Source organism: Aspergillus nomiae (genome assembly GCF_001204775.2).
Source record: "Aspergillus nomiae NRRL 13137 chromosome Unknown contig00144, whole genome shotgun sequence".
Classification (NCBI taxonomy): domain Eukaryota; kingdom Fungi; phylum Ascomycota; class Eurotiomycetes; order Eurotiales; family Aspergillaceae; genus Aspergillus; species Aspergillus nomiae.
Window position 1 is genome coordinate 1 of NW_015378199.1, and position 13154 is coordinate 13154.

The 13154-nt window shown below is 48.8% G+C and overlaps 3 protein-coding genes across 3 annotated transcripts; all 3 read right to left on the reverse strand.

Moving 5' to 3' along the window:
- Positions 1-157: 157 nt before the first annotated feature.
- On the reverse strand, positions 158-2695 carry ANOM_006719 (putative forkhead transcription factor Fkh1/2; the record flags this gene model as incomplete). Its single annotated transcript, XM_015551975.1, has 4 exons — positions 158-482; positions 542-1434; positions 1490-2512; positions 2582-2695. 4 exons carry the CDS (start codon positions 2693-2695, stop codon positions 410-412), a joined length of 2103 nt encoding a protein of 700 aa, XP_015406647.1. The 3' UTR covers positions 158-409.
- Positions 2696-4875: 2180 nt separating this feature from the next.
- On the reverse strand, positions 4876-7057 carry pacC (putative C2H2 transcription factor PacC; the record flags this gene model as incomplete). The annotated part of the gene is made up of 3 exons (XM_015551976.1): positions 4876-6314; positions 6371-6662; positions 6800-7057. 3 exons carry the CDS (start codon positions 7055-7057, stop codon positions 4876-4878), a joined length of 1989 nt encoding a protein of 662 aa, XP_015406654.1.
- A 4775-nt stretch (positions 7058-11832) lies between these two features.
- On the reverse strand, positions 11833-12601 carry ANOM_006721 (carbonic anhydrase; the record flags this gene model as incomplete). The annotated part of the gene is made up of 2 exons (XM_015551977.1): positions 11833-12364; positions 12414-12601. Coding segments are annotated over 2 exons (717 nt in total), but the record flags the coding sequence as incomplete, so codon positions are not given.
- Between the last annotated feature and the right edge of the window lie 553 nt (positions 12602-13154).

Consider the following 13154-nt stretch of genomic DNA (forward strand, 5'->3'; position numbering starts at 1 on the left):
ATTGCGGACGTGGTGGATGCTCTGGCGTCGAGGGTCCTGAATGAACCAGACGAGTGGTGCGACGGTGTGAACGGTGGTGGAGGCAGGTGAAGTGGCTGGAGGAGAGGTTTTGGCCGGATGTGCCTGATGTTGATCAGGCATGAGATGGGGTTGGCACGCAGTGAAGGTCATGATATGATATGGTATAACTGATAACTAATAGATATAGGTACATTATCTCATTGCTCACGTCAAGTACATCACAAAAGCTGGAACCAGAGAACCTCCTGGTTAAATATCACGACACCATCCATCCATTCTGTTCACTCCGTTCTATGCGGGTCTGCTCTAGCAATAATGTCGTAAGGGAAGCCATGTAATTCATACGGGGATATCAAAAGACAAGCAAAGGCAAAAGTAAATCAAACAATTAGGAGGTTGCAGCGCTGGTGCGAGCGGCGTTGCTCAACTGCCGATGGTACGATCCAATCGGTTGAAAGCCCCTTTACCACCGAGTCAGTGATGAGTCCAGCAACGTATCATCATCTTGAGCAAAACTCACCTCGCAAGATCAAAACCACCTCCATCATCTTCATCTTCATCGTCTCCGAGGTCCCGGCCCGCCCCGTTCGTCGCTGAACGGACCGCCGAATCATGTTCACGCCGCGGGGGCAGCGATCGTCCAGTGCTTAGACCGTTGGCTGTACCTGGCTTACTAGGGCTGACCAAATTCGGAGGTGGCGGACTGCTGCTCGGAATGCTGCCCAGCCCATCCCCAGGGTCACCCTTGAGTGGGCTCATGTCGGGAACCGGGCGGGCGGGCGTACTACCAATATCGGCAAACTTCCAGAACTGTGCCGGCGAGCTCATGGGCATAAACTTGGATGGAATTTGCGCGGTGCTAGGCGGAGGCAGGCGTGGTTGCTGTCGTTGTGGTGCCGGTGTGATCATGGACGATGGGCCTTCGTCATAATAGGAGGACGATAAGATCGGCGGAGAAGCTACATTGTCGGACAGTCCATACCGGAGGCTTGTGCCATTGCTGCTATTCTTGATAGCCGAGCGCGCAGGCAATGGGGATGGCTCCTCGTAGTCTCGAACAGGCGGGCGGAGAGGATGGTCGTGGGGGCCGTTCCGGCTTGCCCGTGAACCCCGTTCCGGCGTGTATGCCTCAACCGGAGCGACGGGGAAAGAGCTAAACCCGGGCGACGACACTGGAGGGGACTTCTTGCTGGAGAAAACCGCCTCCATACCATTGGCTCCACGCGTGGCTGGATCTCTGGTAGCGGGGGAGGACGGTGCCGACGACTGTGTCCCCTTGCGGAGCTGCTTCTTCCAATATTCCTCGCGGTATTCAGGGGCGATCTGCCACTTCATTCCTTTTCCTGGTTCATCGGTACGACGGGGCACTTTTTGGAAAGCCTTGTTCAGGGATAAGTTATGACGAATCGAATTCTGGTCATGGGTTAGGGCAACTGTGTCAACGATCACTATGTAAGACATCACGTACCTGCCATCCGCTCTGCGAGTGACGATAGAATGCATATTTGTCCATGATCCAGTTGTAGATGTTGTTGAGTGTAAGCTTTTCTTCTTCGCTAGAGAAGATTGCTTGCGCGATCAACGTGGCATAGCTGTAGGGAGGCTTCAGGTCCTTGGCCGAGTCCTTGCTGTAGTCAATCTCCTCCGTGCTCTCCATCATCATGCCTCGGTTATACAACGGGGACTGCTTGGCGGTCCGGGCACCAACAGTGTCGGGGGACCGTGGCGGCGGCGTTACTTGGCGCTTGAGGAAGTGCGGTGCTGGCGCCAAAGACGGTTGACCGGTTGGAGGGCGAGTAGTCTCGGGGGCACCCGGTGGCGCAGGGTGGGGATGGGCATGTTGCGAAGCGTCCCACGCGGCTACATCCTCCTCACCGTTGGCAAGACGCTGCGCGCGTTGGACGAAACCGGGATGGATGTTGGCTTTATCGCCGGGAGTAACGAACATCATCTGGGTGTTGGCAATTTCAATGATATCACCGCACGAAAGGATCGCATCAGTGCCGCGCTTCAGGATGGCATTGTTTAACCGGACGCCGTTACGACCATTCACACGAATATGCCAAGAGGCTGTCTCCTCGCCGTCGTAAAAGATCTCAGCATGCAGACGCGATACGAACTTGCTAGGTCCTAAATCCACATTCACCTCTGGCAGTGCCCGTGCAGCGATGGTCACAGGGCTTGACTGCTCATCTAGCTTCTGTTCACGATCCGGTTCGCGCCCAATATTGACATGGAGAGTTTTGACATAGTACGTCCAGTTGCGGCCGGCGATCTTTGCATAGGCACGGATACTCTGCTTGTTCTCTGTCTTCGTATTAGAGTGATCGCGTATCACGCGCACTTCTTCGCGGGCGGCGTCGAGATACGATATCACCATATCCACAAGGTCCTGGTTCTCCGACAGTTCATGCTCCGGGGACGAGTGGTCCGCCTCGTCAGCGGATTCTCCAGTCTTGAGGGGACGAGGATGAGGGGAGGTCCGTTCGACCTGCAGATAGGAAATTAGTCACCGAACAACATAGAGAGGATATCCCAGTCAAGCAGTGTGACCACACACCTTGCGCTTTTTATTTGACGGCCGCGTAGGCGAGGAGTCCGGAGCTTCCGCATCTGAGGTCTCTTGTAGTTGAATTTCCTTGCGCCGCGCGCGGCGCCTGTTCGATAGTGGCATATTTGATCAAACAGTGTTGTGAATTCTGGCAGAATTTTCTGTTGTCGGTTTGTTTTTTTTGTTTTTCTTATTGTTCTTTTTATTTTTGTTTTTGGGTGTAGATAATGTCGTATCGCCAATATTGAATCGAAGATCGGTTGTACGTTCTGTGCACGATTCACGGACCCATATAATTCACGAAATTCTGCGCCAAGCGAACAAACAAACCGATTGACGTAGGAAGAGGTTGTAAGAAGGCGAAGCGAGGACGGCAGACAGATGACCCAAAGAGGGCAAAAGAAAACCTTGAACCGGGTGTTCGAGAGGGTAAGAACCAAAGGATCGTTTGCCACCGCGCAAGACGCGATCTGGGCGTGGCTGGCTTATTATTATTCAGCCACGGGAATTTTTTTCTGAGGGCGGTTCTCGAGATCTGATGTGAGGACTGTCAAGGGTGACCTGGTTGAATTGGGATTCCAGGGAGTCGCACGGGTGGAGGAAGCGGGGGTGGAGCGACAAAGGGCTTGTTGTTGGGAGCGAAGAAGATACGACTGTCTTGAAAGGAAAGTGGGAAAAGAAAGAAAAGAGAAGCGATGACGATAACGCGCGCCGGTGTTTGGGGCGTGACCGCTTCCGTGTGGGGAAGTGCAAGTCGGTTGCTGACGGATCGTCTTTATCAGTTTTAGTTCTCTGGAAATGACAGTCCGTAGATCCAGACCCAAAACCACACTCTCACTTTCTTTCTCTTTGTCACGCAACAATGAATGGAGAAATGTTCAACAATTCTGCCCCAGTTGACTTCCTGGCTCACCCAACCTTTTAATATGGGAATATTTATAAAAAGAAACCCGGGATTCCCCAATCCTACCTCCGTGGACCTCGAATGGACTGGATGAGATCCCCGCTGCCGTAAACAGACAGTGGAGACCGGCCCAGACTGAAGGAACAGAGGACAACAGGCCCTGAAAATAGAGAGGTTATGGGGAATAAAAGCGAGACAAAGACCCGGCAAATTCCCTGAAAATCCCACGAAGAAATCAAATGAATCCCCGGTTGCAGGAATTGTCGAGATCCTTTGCATGTTTCTCCCCCTTGAGCAGCATACTCCCTGGTCGACGACAAATTGAATCCTTCGTCCCTTACTCAATCACCCGAGTAGCCCTAACTAAGATTTCCCTACTCATGCAGCCATTCCTGCGACAACCCCAACTATTCAATGAAGGGTTACGAGGAATTACTCCCAACAAGAAATCGACAATACGGAGTCCTCGGGAGTGCTGATCATGGGTCAACAAACAAAACCGAACGCTGCTTAATTCTTCCTCCACTCCCGTGTGATGCATCCAACCAAACCAGATTTTGGCCTGCAGGAAAAACACCGGATCGGGCAATCAGAAAGCATTCTCAAATTCCACTTTAACGGTACTCGTGATGGTCAAACCACCAATCCTGAACTGTGAATCCATGTTTCTGTTTGCGTCATTCCTCCCGTCTTCAGTTTAGCGTCTGCCCAGTGGAATGTCTTAAGTTTGATCTGCATGACCTCGAGACAAAAAACTGTTTTTGTTGATTGAATTTTTCTAGAAAGGCAAGGTAGCATCATAGATACCTCCCCTAAATATTTATTACCTTCTCACTCCCTATATGTCTATCTAAAACCAAGGACATTATACCAGAACTAGTAGGCCGTAACCAAATAAACAAACATGGTTTGGTTGCAAACGGTCGGATTTAGTTTTTCCCTGTTGATTTCATGCGTCTGGATTGCACCCGAAAGGCGTTCTGTGCAGCCTGACCAATCATAGTCTAAATTTCCCTCATTCTTCATGTCTTAGCAGGTCTACGAAACTTAGAAAAATGCCCGGGTCTTTGGAGAGAAATATTGATACAGAAACTTTAAACGAAAAAAGAGAAAAAAGATAAATTATACCCAAATCCTGTCCTTTGCATTCGAAACTCCCCACTATACAAGAACAGAAATCTTCGAACCAAACGTTCTTACAAACAACAAATACACGACCCGCAGTTACAAAAAATAGTAGGTATTCGGTAGTCAAGATCCACAATTCAGTGCAAAGTAAAACAAGAAGAAAGAAGACAAACTCCCACAACGGTTTCGTAACGAGCCGTAAAGAAAAGGATGCACAAGAGTAGAGTAACGGATCATGGTAATGCAAACAGAACAATTTGAAGAGTATCGCTTAATTAGGCATTTTAGAATCACCATCCTCGTCGACTCCCCGTAGTGTCGGGTACATCACCGTATCACCTCCCGCCTCAGGTTTCACCGGGGACTCAGATTTGGCAGGACGAGAAACAGGCTCGCTCTCCACGCCTTCCATGTGGCCATCATGTCCAGCCTCTGGTGTGCGCGACTCACGAGTCATGCCTGAGTCGCCGTCATATTCACCCCGTTCGAGGCGAGACGCGATGTAATTGCGCAGGTATTCGATAAGGCGGACTTTTTCAACCCACTGCACATCTGATCGCTCAGCGACTTCAGTCGCGGCTTGGGCCGTCCGTAGCGTCTCTGCTTCGGTTGCGGAGCCCGAAAGAGCAGGGTCGATCAAACTAGCGGAGATGCGACCGGGTGATGAGGGTGCTTGACGCGGCTTAGCAGGTGGCGTCCGCTCTCCGTCATCCTTGTTATCATGAGAGAGATCCATTGGCTCAGGTAGATGACGCTCCTCAGGTCTTGCGCGTTGTAAGGTGCCACCGGTGTACCGACGACGATCATCATGGTCAAAGATACCGCCAAGGGTGGACGGAGGAGCTGCGCTCGATGTGGTCGGGTAACCAGCGGTCATGCTGTCAGGCATGGTAGCCGATGGAAGGCGAGGGTACATGCTTGAGCCACCGTCATGATGAGGGGGGGATACCCGGTTTGTCGAGGGCAAAGAAATAGGCGACCGACCAGAGGTATACGACTGTGCACTCGAGGGCGGTGTGAGAGCGGGCGTTCCAGTAGGCGAATGGGCCACAGGATTGGCCAAAATGGGGCCTGCAGAAGTGGTGGCCGTAGCATGGCTTGGAGGTAGCTGAGTGGGTGGCGAGTGGGTGGTGCGATAACTCATGCCGCCGTGAACATAATGGGCACCCGGCTGAGCAACACCAGCAGCTGCCACATTGTCGTCATTCTCGTAGATAGTATCCTGCATCTGTTGCAAGAACTGATCGATGTTGATCAGGTCGTTCTTGGTGCGGATGTTACTCATGGGAGGAAGATGATACGCAGGAGCGGGAGGATGGCCACCAGGGCTGTAGCCTCCGCCACCTACTGCCACAGGCGCAGGCATGGGTTGATATTCAGGGAGTGGGCCGCCGCTAAGAATGGGGAGAGACAGGCTTTGTAAACCAAGTAGGCGTTGCCCAACCGCGGCGTAGGAGTTTGGATCGAACTGGCGACGCTTGAGATCACCGAAGAACTCGTTCAGGGCATCATATCCACGTTTTTTCGACTCGTACGATGCGTGGCCGGCTTCATGTCCATGGTTTAGCGCATAGTAGACATTGCCGTAAGATGGGTTCGCCGGTTGAGGTGGATGATGAGATTGATAGTACTGAGGAGCTCCGTGAGCATAGCCCTGGCTGGGGACGGGGTTCAGGGCGGGTTCGAAGTAATGCGTAGCTGTAGCATAGCCTAGAGCTCCATAAGGTCAGTTACGCAGCAGATACTGCTGGAGACATAGGACACACCTTTTGCTGGGTTACCTCCAAACATTATATCTGGATTCCGGGAACCCGGTTCAGGTGACCGAACCAGTACTGAATCATCTGCATGTGTCTTGACATGTTTCTTCAGATCCTGAGGACGCTTGAAGGCCTTTCCACAGAAGTCACACTTGTGGGGTTTCAAGGGCACATGTACTCGGATATGAGAAGTGATATGATCGCGCTTGACGGTGGTAGTTCGGCAACTGCCCCATTGGCAGGTCAAGTTGAGGTTATTTGTGCTCTTGCGACCTACGTGACGTTCACAGACGTGTTCCTGTAAAATGATTAGTTACGTTCAAAAGCAAGCGCTCGAAGGGCTCCGATGTGATATGCTGAAGGGACAAGTGGCAGCAATGCCTGCTGTGTAGGGTGACAATGATCGCAGAAGATATGAGACCACGGTAAGCTTACATAGAGGGACTCGGGGGTAGGACACTTCTCAGAGCATCCTTGCCAAAGGCAAGACAACTCTTCGGTCGGGCGCGCAGCACCATTAACAGGGGGGGATGCTACAGCTGCGGTCGCTGCGGCAGCAGTTGCCGTCACCGAGGATGTCGTGGTAGCGGATACTTGAGGCGGCGACTGGGTTTGGGGTTGCTCCTGCACGGTCGACGCGGCAATAGGAGCAGCCGCAGTCGAAGGGGAGGTGGTGTCTTGGGGTTCCGACATTGCCAAGAAAATTTCTTGTCCTTTTCTTGGGAGCGGAAGTTGTCGTGAAAGGACTCAATACAAGACGAACCAAGAGAATTATCCCTCAATAGACAACCAAAGATGTCCAGGCTAAGGGATCTTTGGTTAATAAGGAAGATCAGGGATGAGGAACGGTAAGACGCGATGAGTTGGCTTTGACAACAAGTACCAATGCAACACGCGATTGTTACCGAATATAGAAACAGTTGTGAAAACACAAGGTGATAGAAAGAAAAAGGGGGGAGAGAAGGGAAAGACTGGGAAAAGACAGACAGGACAAGTCAGGGGGGGGAATATGGGGAGAGATAAGAAGAGAGGAAGTCTTGGAAGCAAGAGGGGGAGGCTTGGGTTCTTGTCCTGTGCGGACATCCGGAGCCGAGCCTTGCCCAGAAAAGACCGCTTGCACAGCCCGGCGGAGGACAGGGACAAGACGACAAGACCGGGCCAAGAATGATGCGGGGCTGTGGCGTTCCTTACTTCCCGTATTGGTCTGGTACGATACCGCACGTGCACGCAAATTAGGCCACCACTTTTCTCCTTGTTCTATTCTTTCGCTCATCGCAAAGTAAGAAAAAAAAAGGGGAAAAGGAAAAGAAAAAGAAAAAGAAAGAGAAAAAAATTGAATGAAAGAAGAAATCCTGCCAAATTGATGCCCTGGAAATGGATCTTTTTCTCAGAATGATCCCTCCGTCAGAATAACACTACCTAACTCAATATTACTCCCCAATATAGTGTCCACATGTCACCAAGGGGACTCGATCGGCAGCCGACCTGAAACGTACCATACAGCATCATTACCGGAGACCTGCAACCCTCAAGCCCCGCTTCCACATGAATGAAAAGTGATGGATTAGCGCCAATCAGACCCTGGAAAGATGGAGGTATCGCTAACCTGATTGGGTCAAATTTCGGGGAGATTTAAACGAGATCACAAGCGGTTCCCTGAAATTCGAACCACGATTGGCCTTATGAATGGAGCCAACGATGGCCTGGGGCAGATTCTAAATTACCTCATATTCGACCATAAACCGGGGGGGCCAAGAGTGCTTTTTCAGAAATGGTCTTCAGTGGTAACCACGGATACTCTCTTGGCACCTCCCTGTCTTGGTCTCCCGCTCCGTGGAAGTCTTGGAAGTGGCCAAGATGATGCATCGAGACTGCTATACTTGGCGCTTAGACTTAATAATCTTGCTGCCTTGGCTTTGTGGCATTTGGAGGTTCTTGAACGGCTGCTAAACTTTATCCCAGAAAGGTCAACTTTATGGAAAGAGGGCTGAACGCGAGCTTGTACGAGCCGAAGAGAAAATCAATAAGGGGAAGGAGATGAAACAAAGAACAGGGCTAGCCAATAGTTCAACATCTACGAACAACCTCTTTCTAAGACGCTAAGTTACATAAGCACCGTAACTACATCATTCATCTTTGTCATGTAATGCCTGTTGAAAGAGCGTTTGCCAAGGGATTCCAAGGCTGAAGTTAAGGTATGGAATTCGATGAGTTGGGGTCCCACGTGCTTCTGGAAGGGGAACGGCCATCAATCCAGATCGCTCCTTGAGAGATTTCACCTTCCAACACAGGTGCATCCTCCGCATGTCCCCATCCTTATCGAATGCTTGAGCCCACTTTTCCTTTGCAAACTAATTTGGACATGGCAATCACGTCGCTCACCGAGATCCAGACGGAGTTGAAACCTCTCCTAATCTTCGTCGTCTATCAAAACTAACTTTTGGAAGGCCTCCCTGTGTCCATTCCATTTTTAGTATGGTACAGGGGTACATCGTTTATCTGTAAGAAATACACGTATCAACTTGTTGTATAGTACCGTAGGCTCTCAGTACTAGCTTTTGCAACACCGTGTGACAAGGCTCAGGTAGAAGACGCTGTCAGCTGCATTCCATACACGTTCTTTTACGTGTGTTGGTGTCCTACAAGATCTTAGTCGGAAATCCTTGTTAGGATACGATCATTGATGACAGGTTGGAAGACCGCAGCAAAAACGCACAAGGCTGTTCGTAAGGGAATTTCTCCCATCACATAATCATGTCACTCAATCAGAAAGCCGGAATTCGTTTGTAAAGTTCTTCGAGTCCATGTTGCAAGTCTTTAGGGTCTCGGATGACAAGCTACACTACTAAATGGCGTCTCTGACTTAGAAACTGTACTCCGTATTGAGTCTGATCTTCCTCCTAGTATGATAATAGGTTAATTTCGCTTCTGCCAGGTCCGTTACACTCCCTTGCTACGATACTGAACCTTTGGGCTGGGTGCGACCCCGAGGGTCCAACGGGTGGTAATAAATTTACCCCGTACGATACCGGTATGTTTTCGGGAGAATCTCCTGCGTTTGACGGAGAAACCAATCCCGCTGATGGTCTCTGGGCCGGTGAGTTACTCTTACTTGATCGAGAGCTTGAATACACTTGGTTTTCTCTGAAAAGAGCAGGCAAAGAAATATATATATATATATATATAGTCATGTCCTAAACTAATTACACTCGCAACTAGTATCCCGGCTGACAGCACCGTTTTAGCTTCAAATTAGGGGATTAAATAGTGGCTCTCGGTCAGTCATTATTAGCCTCAACACCGTAATAATTTAGTACGTGCGTTAGTTCTCAATATATTATGCGCCATCTACGATTATACTCCGCATCTATCCGTATTTCATAAACGAGAAATTGCGGGGCAAAAGTTAACGGGTTTGTTTTGGAAGTAGAGGGCCACTTCTCTGATGCGCTTGGTATTTCCCTTTTGCAATAGGGACTCTCTTCGTAGTTCTCCACAATTGGCTCACGATGGTGAGATAATTTGAGTTCTTTAATTTTGGATGACGGTCGCCACCTTTTATTTGACTGGTCTGAGATTTATCTAAGCGCTTTTCAGTCTGGACGAAGGATTAAAGGAGCACCCTGTCCCGTATAGGGTCCAGGTTTTTCGAGATATTGATGCTCTCCACCTCTTTTATGCAGTATTGAATAAGTTGGGTATCCGTCTGGAAAGGCAAGAAGTCCTAGAACTTCGGCGGTGTATCTTTAGTCTAGTTATATATCATCTGTAGAATACTCCCATCATTTCCGTTTTGCTTGGTCCAACTTTTTGTGAAGGCTAGATGTTCTACGGACTTGTTCATCTGATAGCCCTATTCCTTGGCTCTTCCCTATCCTTGTTAGCCTAGTTTTCGAACCATTGTTTGGCTTGCGCTTCGACTTTTAATTATCGCTTGTTCTATATACCAGAACGGGGCGCTTTTTGTAAAGATGAGATTAATTCTTCGGACCCTGAAATCTTGCTCAGTGAGTCGGCGACGGCCTTATTTCTGTCAGCGCTATAGAAGTTGAAATTGAAGTAGTGTAAAAGATCATAGGGAGGTGTCTTACTAGCTTGTTAACTGATTGTACGATTATGGCTAATTCATAAAGCTTTGCAGCTATCTCAGAGCTGACCTAAAGAAGAAAATTAATATGGCCTTGCATTAGTATGCTTAAATAATTCCTTGCCTACCACACATTACAGTCGAGTAGTAGCTGGTACACAATCACCAAGTTCATCTGGATAACTTTTTCTTTTGGCAAAATACTGGGTAGGAATTCTTGAAATGGCTATTCCGATCTGGCGTGTAGCAACAGTTGTTATTGGTAGTGAGAAGGAATTGGGCATTAAAGATGTTGTTGGACCAGACATTGTGAGAGATATCCAAGCGTCGGCAGGGAAAGATGCTACAAAGGGGCTAGGGAACCGGCGAGCAATCAATATTTATAATGAAGGGAATGTGTTGTTGCTATTGGGTTAATGAATAAATCTTCCGGATCTTTGGATTTTGTTATCAGCCCTCTATATGAACCTTCCCTTTAAGAATAATCTATGGTGGAAGTACCCATCCAGTAGAGTTAATATATTCAATAAGCACCCTATTTGCAATCACTTGGCTGTATAAGCAAGGGCTTTCTATGATACTCAGCGCTATTAACTACCTGAGCAGTAGCTACCAAGCCCATAGCAACACCAGTTTTGTCAAAATTGTAGGTATTCCTTCGATGGATACTGTACTGCATTATAGTAATTTGCACACGATCAAGCTACTCCTGAATAACTCTAGGGTCTTCGCATTCAGCCCACTGATAATGGAATCGTCACAAATACACTTATTCTAAAAAGCAGTTCCACTACCTCTGTACTACTCTCCAATTGTTCTTGCAACACTAGACAGACAATTCTAGTATATAATAGAATTAGGCAAAGGGGAAAATTTGATGGTGGACCAATCCATCATCCGCAAAACACAACGTAGACCCCAGAGGTGGTGAATACTCCTGTGACATGCTAACTAAACATCACCGGTAAGCGGCTGGGGTATTCCATATAATGTGGCCTTATTTTAATCACCAATGTCTCAACTACTTTTATAGTAACAGACAGAAGTACGGCAGTAATACGTCATTGTATAAGATGTGGCTGGCTGATTCTTATCTCTCAGAGGGGTTCCTATCTGCTAAGACCTAATTCACAGGCTTCTAGATCATCAGATCCTCAGCCACAGAGGTGATCTTTAAGCTGACGGCCTGACAGAAACGTGGAATATCACAATTTTGTTGTCTGACATAGATCTAGTGTCAACTAATGGATTTTCCAGCCTGTGATCCCATCTGATAGATAGAGAGAAGGGATCTGCGAACAGGTCAGTTGAGCGATGATATCAACACCGAGGGACCAGAGATCTCAACATCCAGCGTCATGTACTGGGATAATGCCTTGATTTATTCGGACGATCCTCCAAGACTATAGATCTTCTTAATGCCCTGTAGCATGCTCTTGAAGTCAACATCAAGATCTCGAAGTAGCCCATCACGTATGTCAAACACCCATCCATGAACCACAGGATACCCGTGTTCTTGGTAGCTCTGTTGAACCGCAGCGGTTTTAACAATATTTCTGCACGACTCTATCACGTTGAGCTCAACGAGGCGATTGTATCTTGCATGCTCATCCTGGATGCCGTCAAGTTCAGCTTCGTGTAGGCGGTAGACGTCGCGAATATTTCGCAGCCACGGATTAAGTAACCCCAAGTCAGATGGGGTCAATGCCGCCTTAACCCCTCCGCAGTTGTAGTGGCCACACACCACGATGTGCTTGACGCCGAGGTGTCGCACCGCGTAATTGATCACCGACATCACGTTGAGGTCAGTGTTGGGGACCAAGTTCGCGATGTTCCGGTGGACAAAGACCTCGCCTGCTTCGAGACCCATGATCTCGTTGGCGGGGACTCGACTGTCACTGCATCCTACGTATCTGTTTTTGTTAATCTGCTCAATGCTACTCTAAATCAGGACGTGCTTACAGATATTCGGGGGTTTGACCGGCTGCGAGCTTCTCGAAGAACGCGGGATCTTCCTTTTTCTTGGAAGAGACCCAGCTCCGATTATTCTGGAAGATGCGCTCGTGCGACTGGTGAAGGTACTGACTGATATCATCTTTAGGTGATGCCATGGCTCCAATATTATGTGGATGTTGGAATATTGGCAGTCGCTAACTCAAATCTTTTTGTAGCGGTCGTTACCTCAGGCAACTGTTACCCCGCTGCAAGTCGAGTTGTTTTCGGGTCGAGACCGACCCGACCCAAAAACACCGAAAACTCCCGTTATTATACTTGAAGTATTGGAAGTATACAAGAATACTGAAAATAGAAGAATCAAGATGCCGGGATGCGAGACGTATCTACGTATTCCATGTACTAGGATGGCAGCTGCAGCAGCGCATAAGGGAATGAAGGTTAGAGGGCAACGAGAGTGTAGACAGTAAGACCATGTCAGACCAAAACTACCAATTGATTCTATGTGATCCCATAAAGCATTACAGTACTTATACAGAGGTGGCCCATGCGTGACCTAGCTGTCTTGCCAGTTACCAAGTGGGACTACAGGCTGAGCCTTGTTTGTGTAGGCTCCACTACAAGTTCCTCATAGTACATACATCAAGCGCGACTCGCGGCAACACATTCTATTCCTCTACAGAGATTCAGTTGCATTCTCCAGCGAAAGCATGCAAACAACAAGTTCATCTGGGACAGACTTTATGCCTC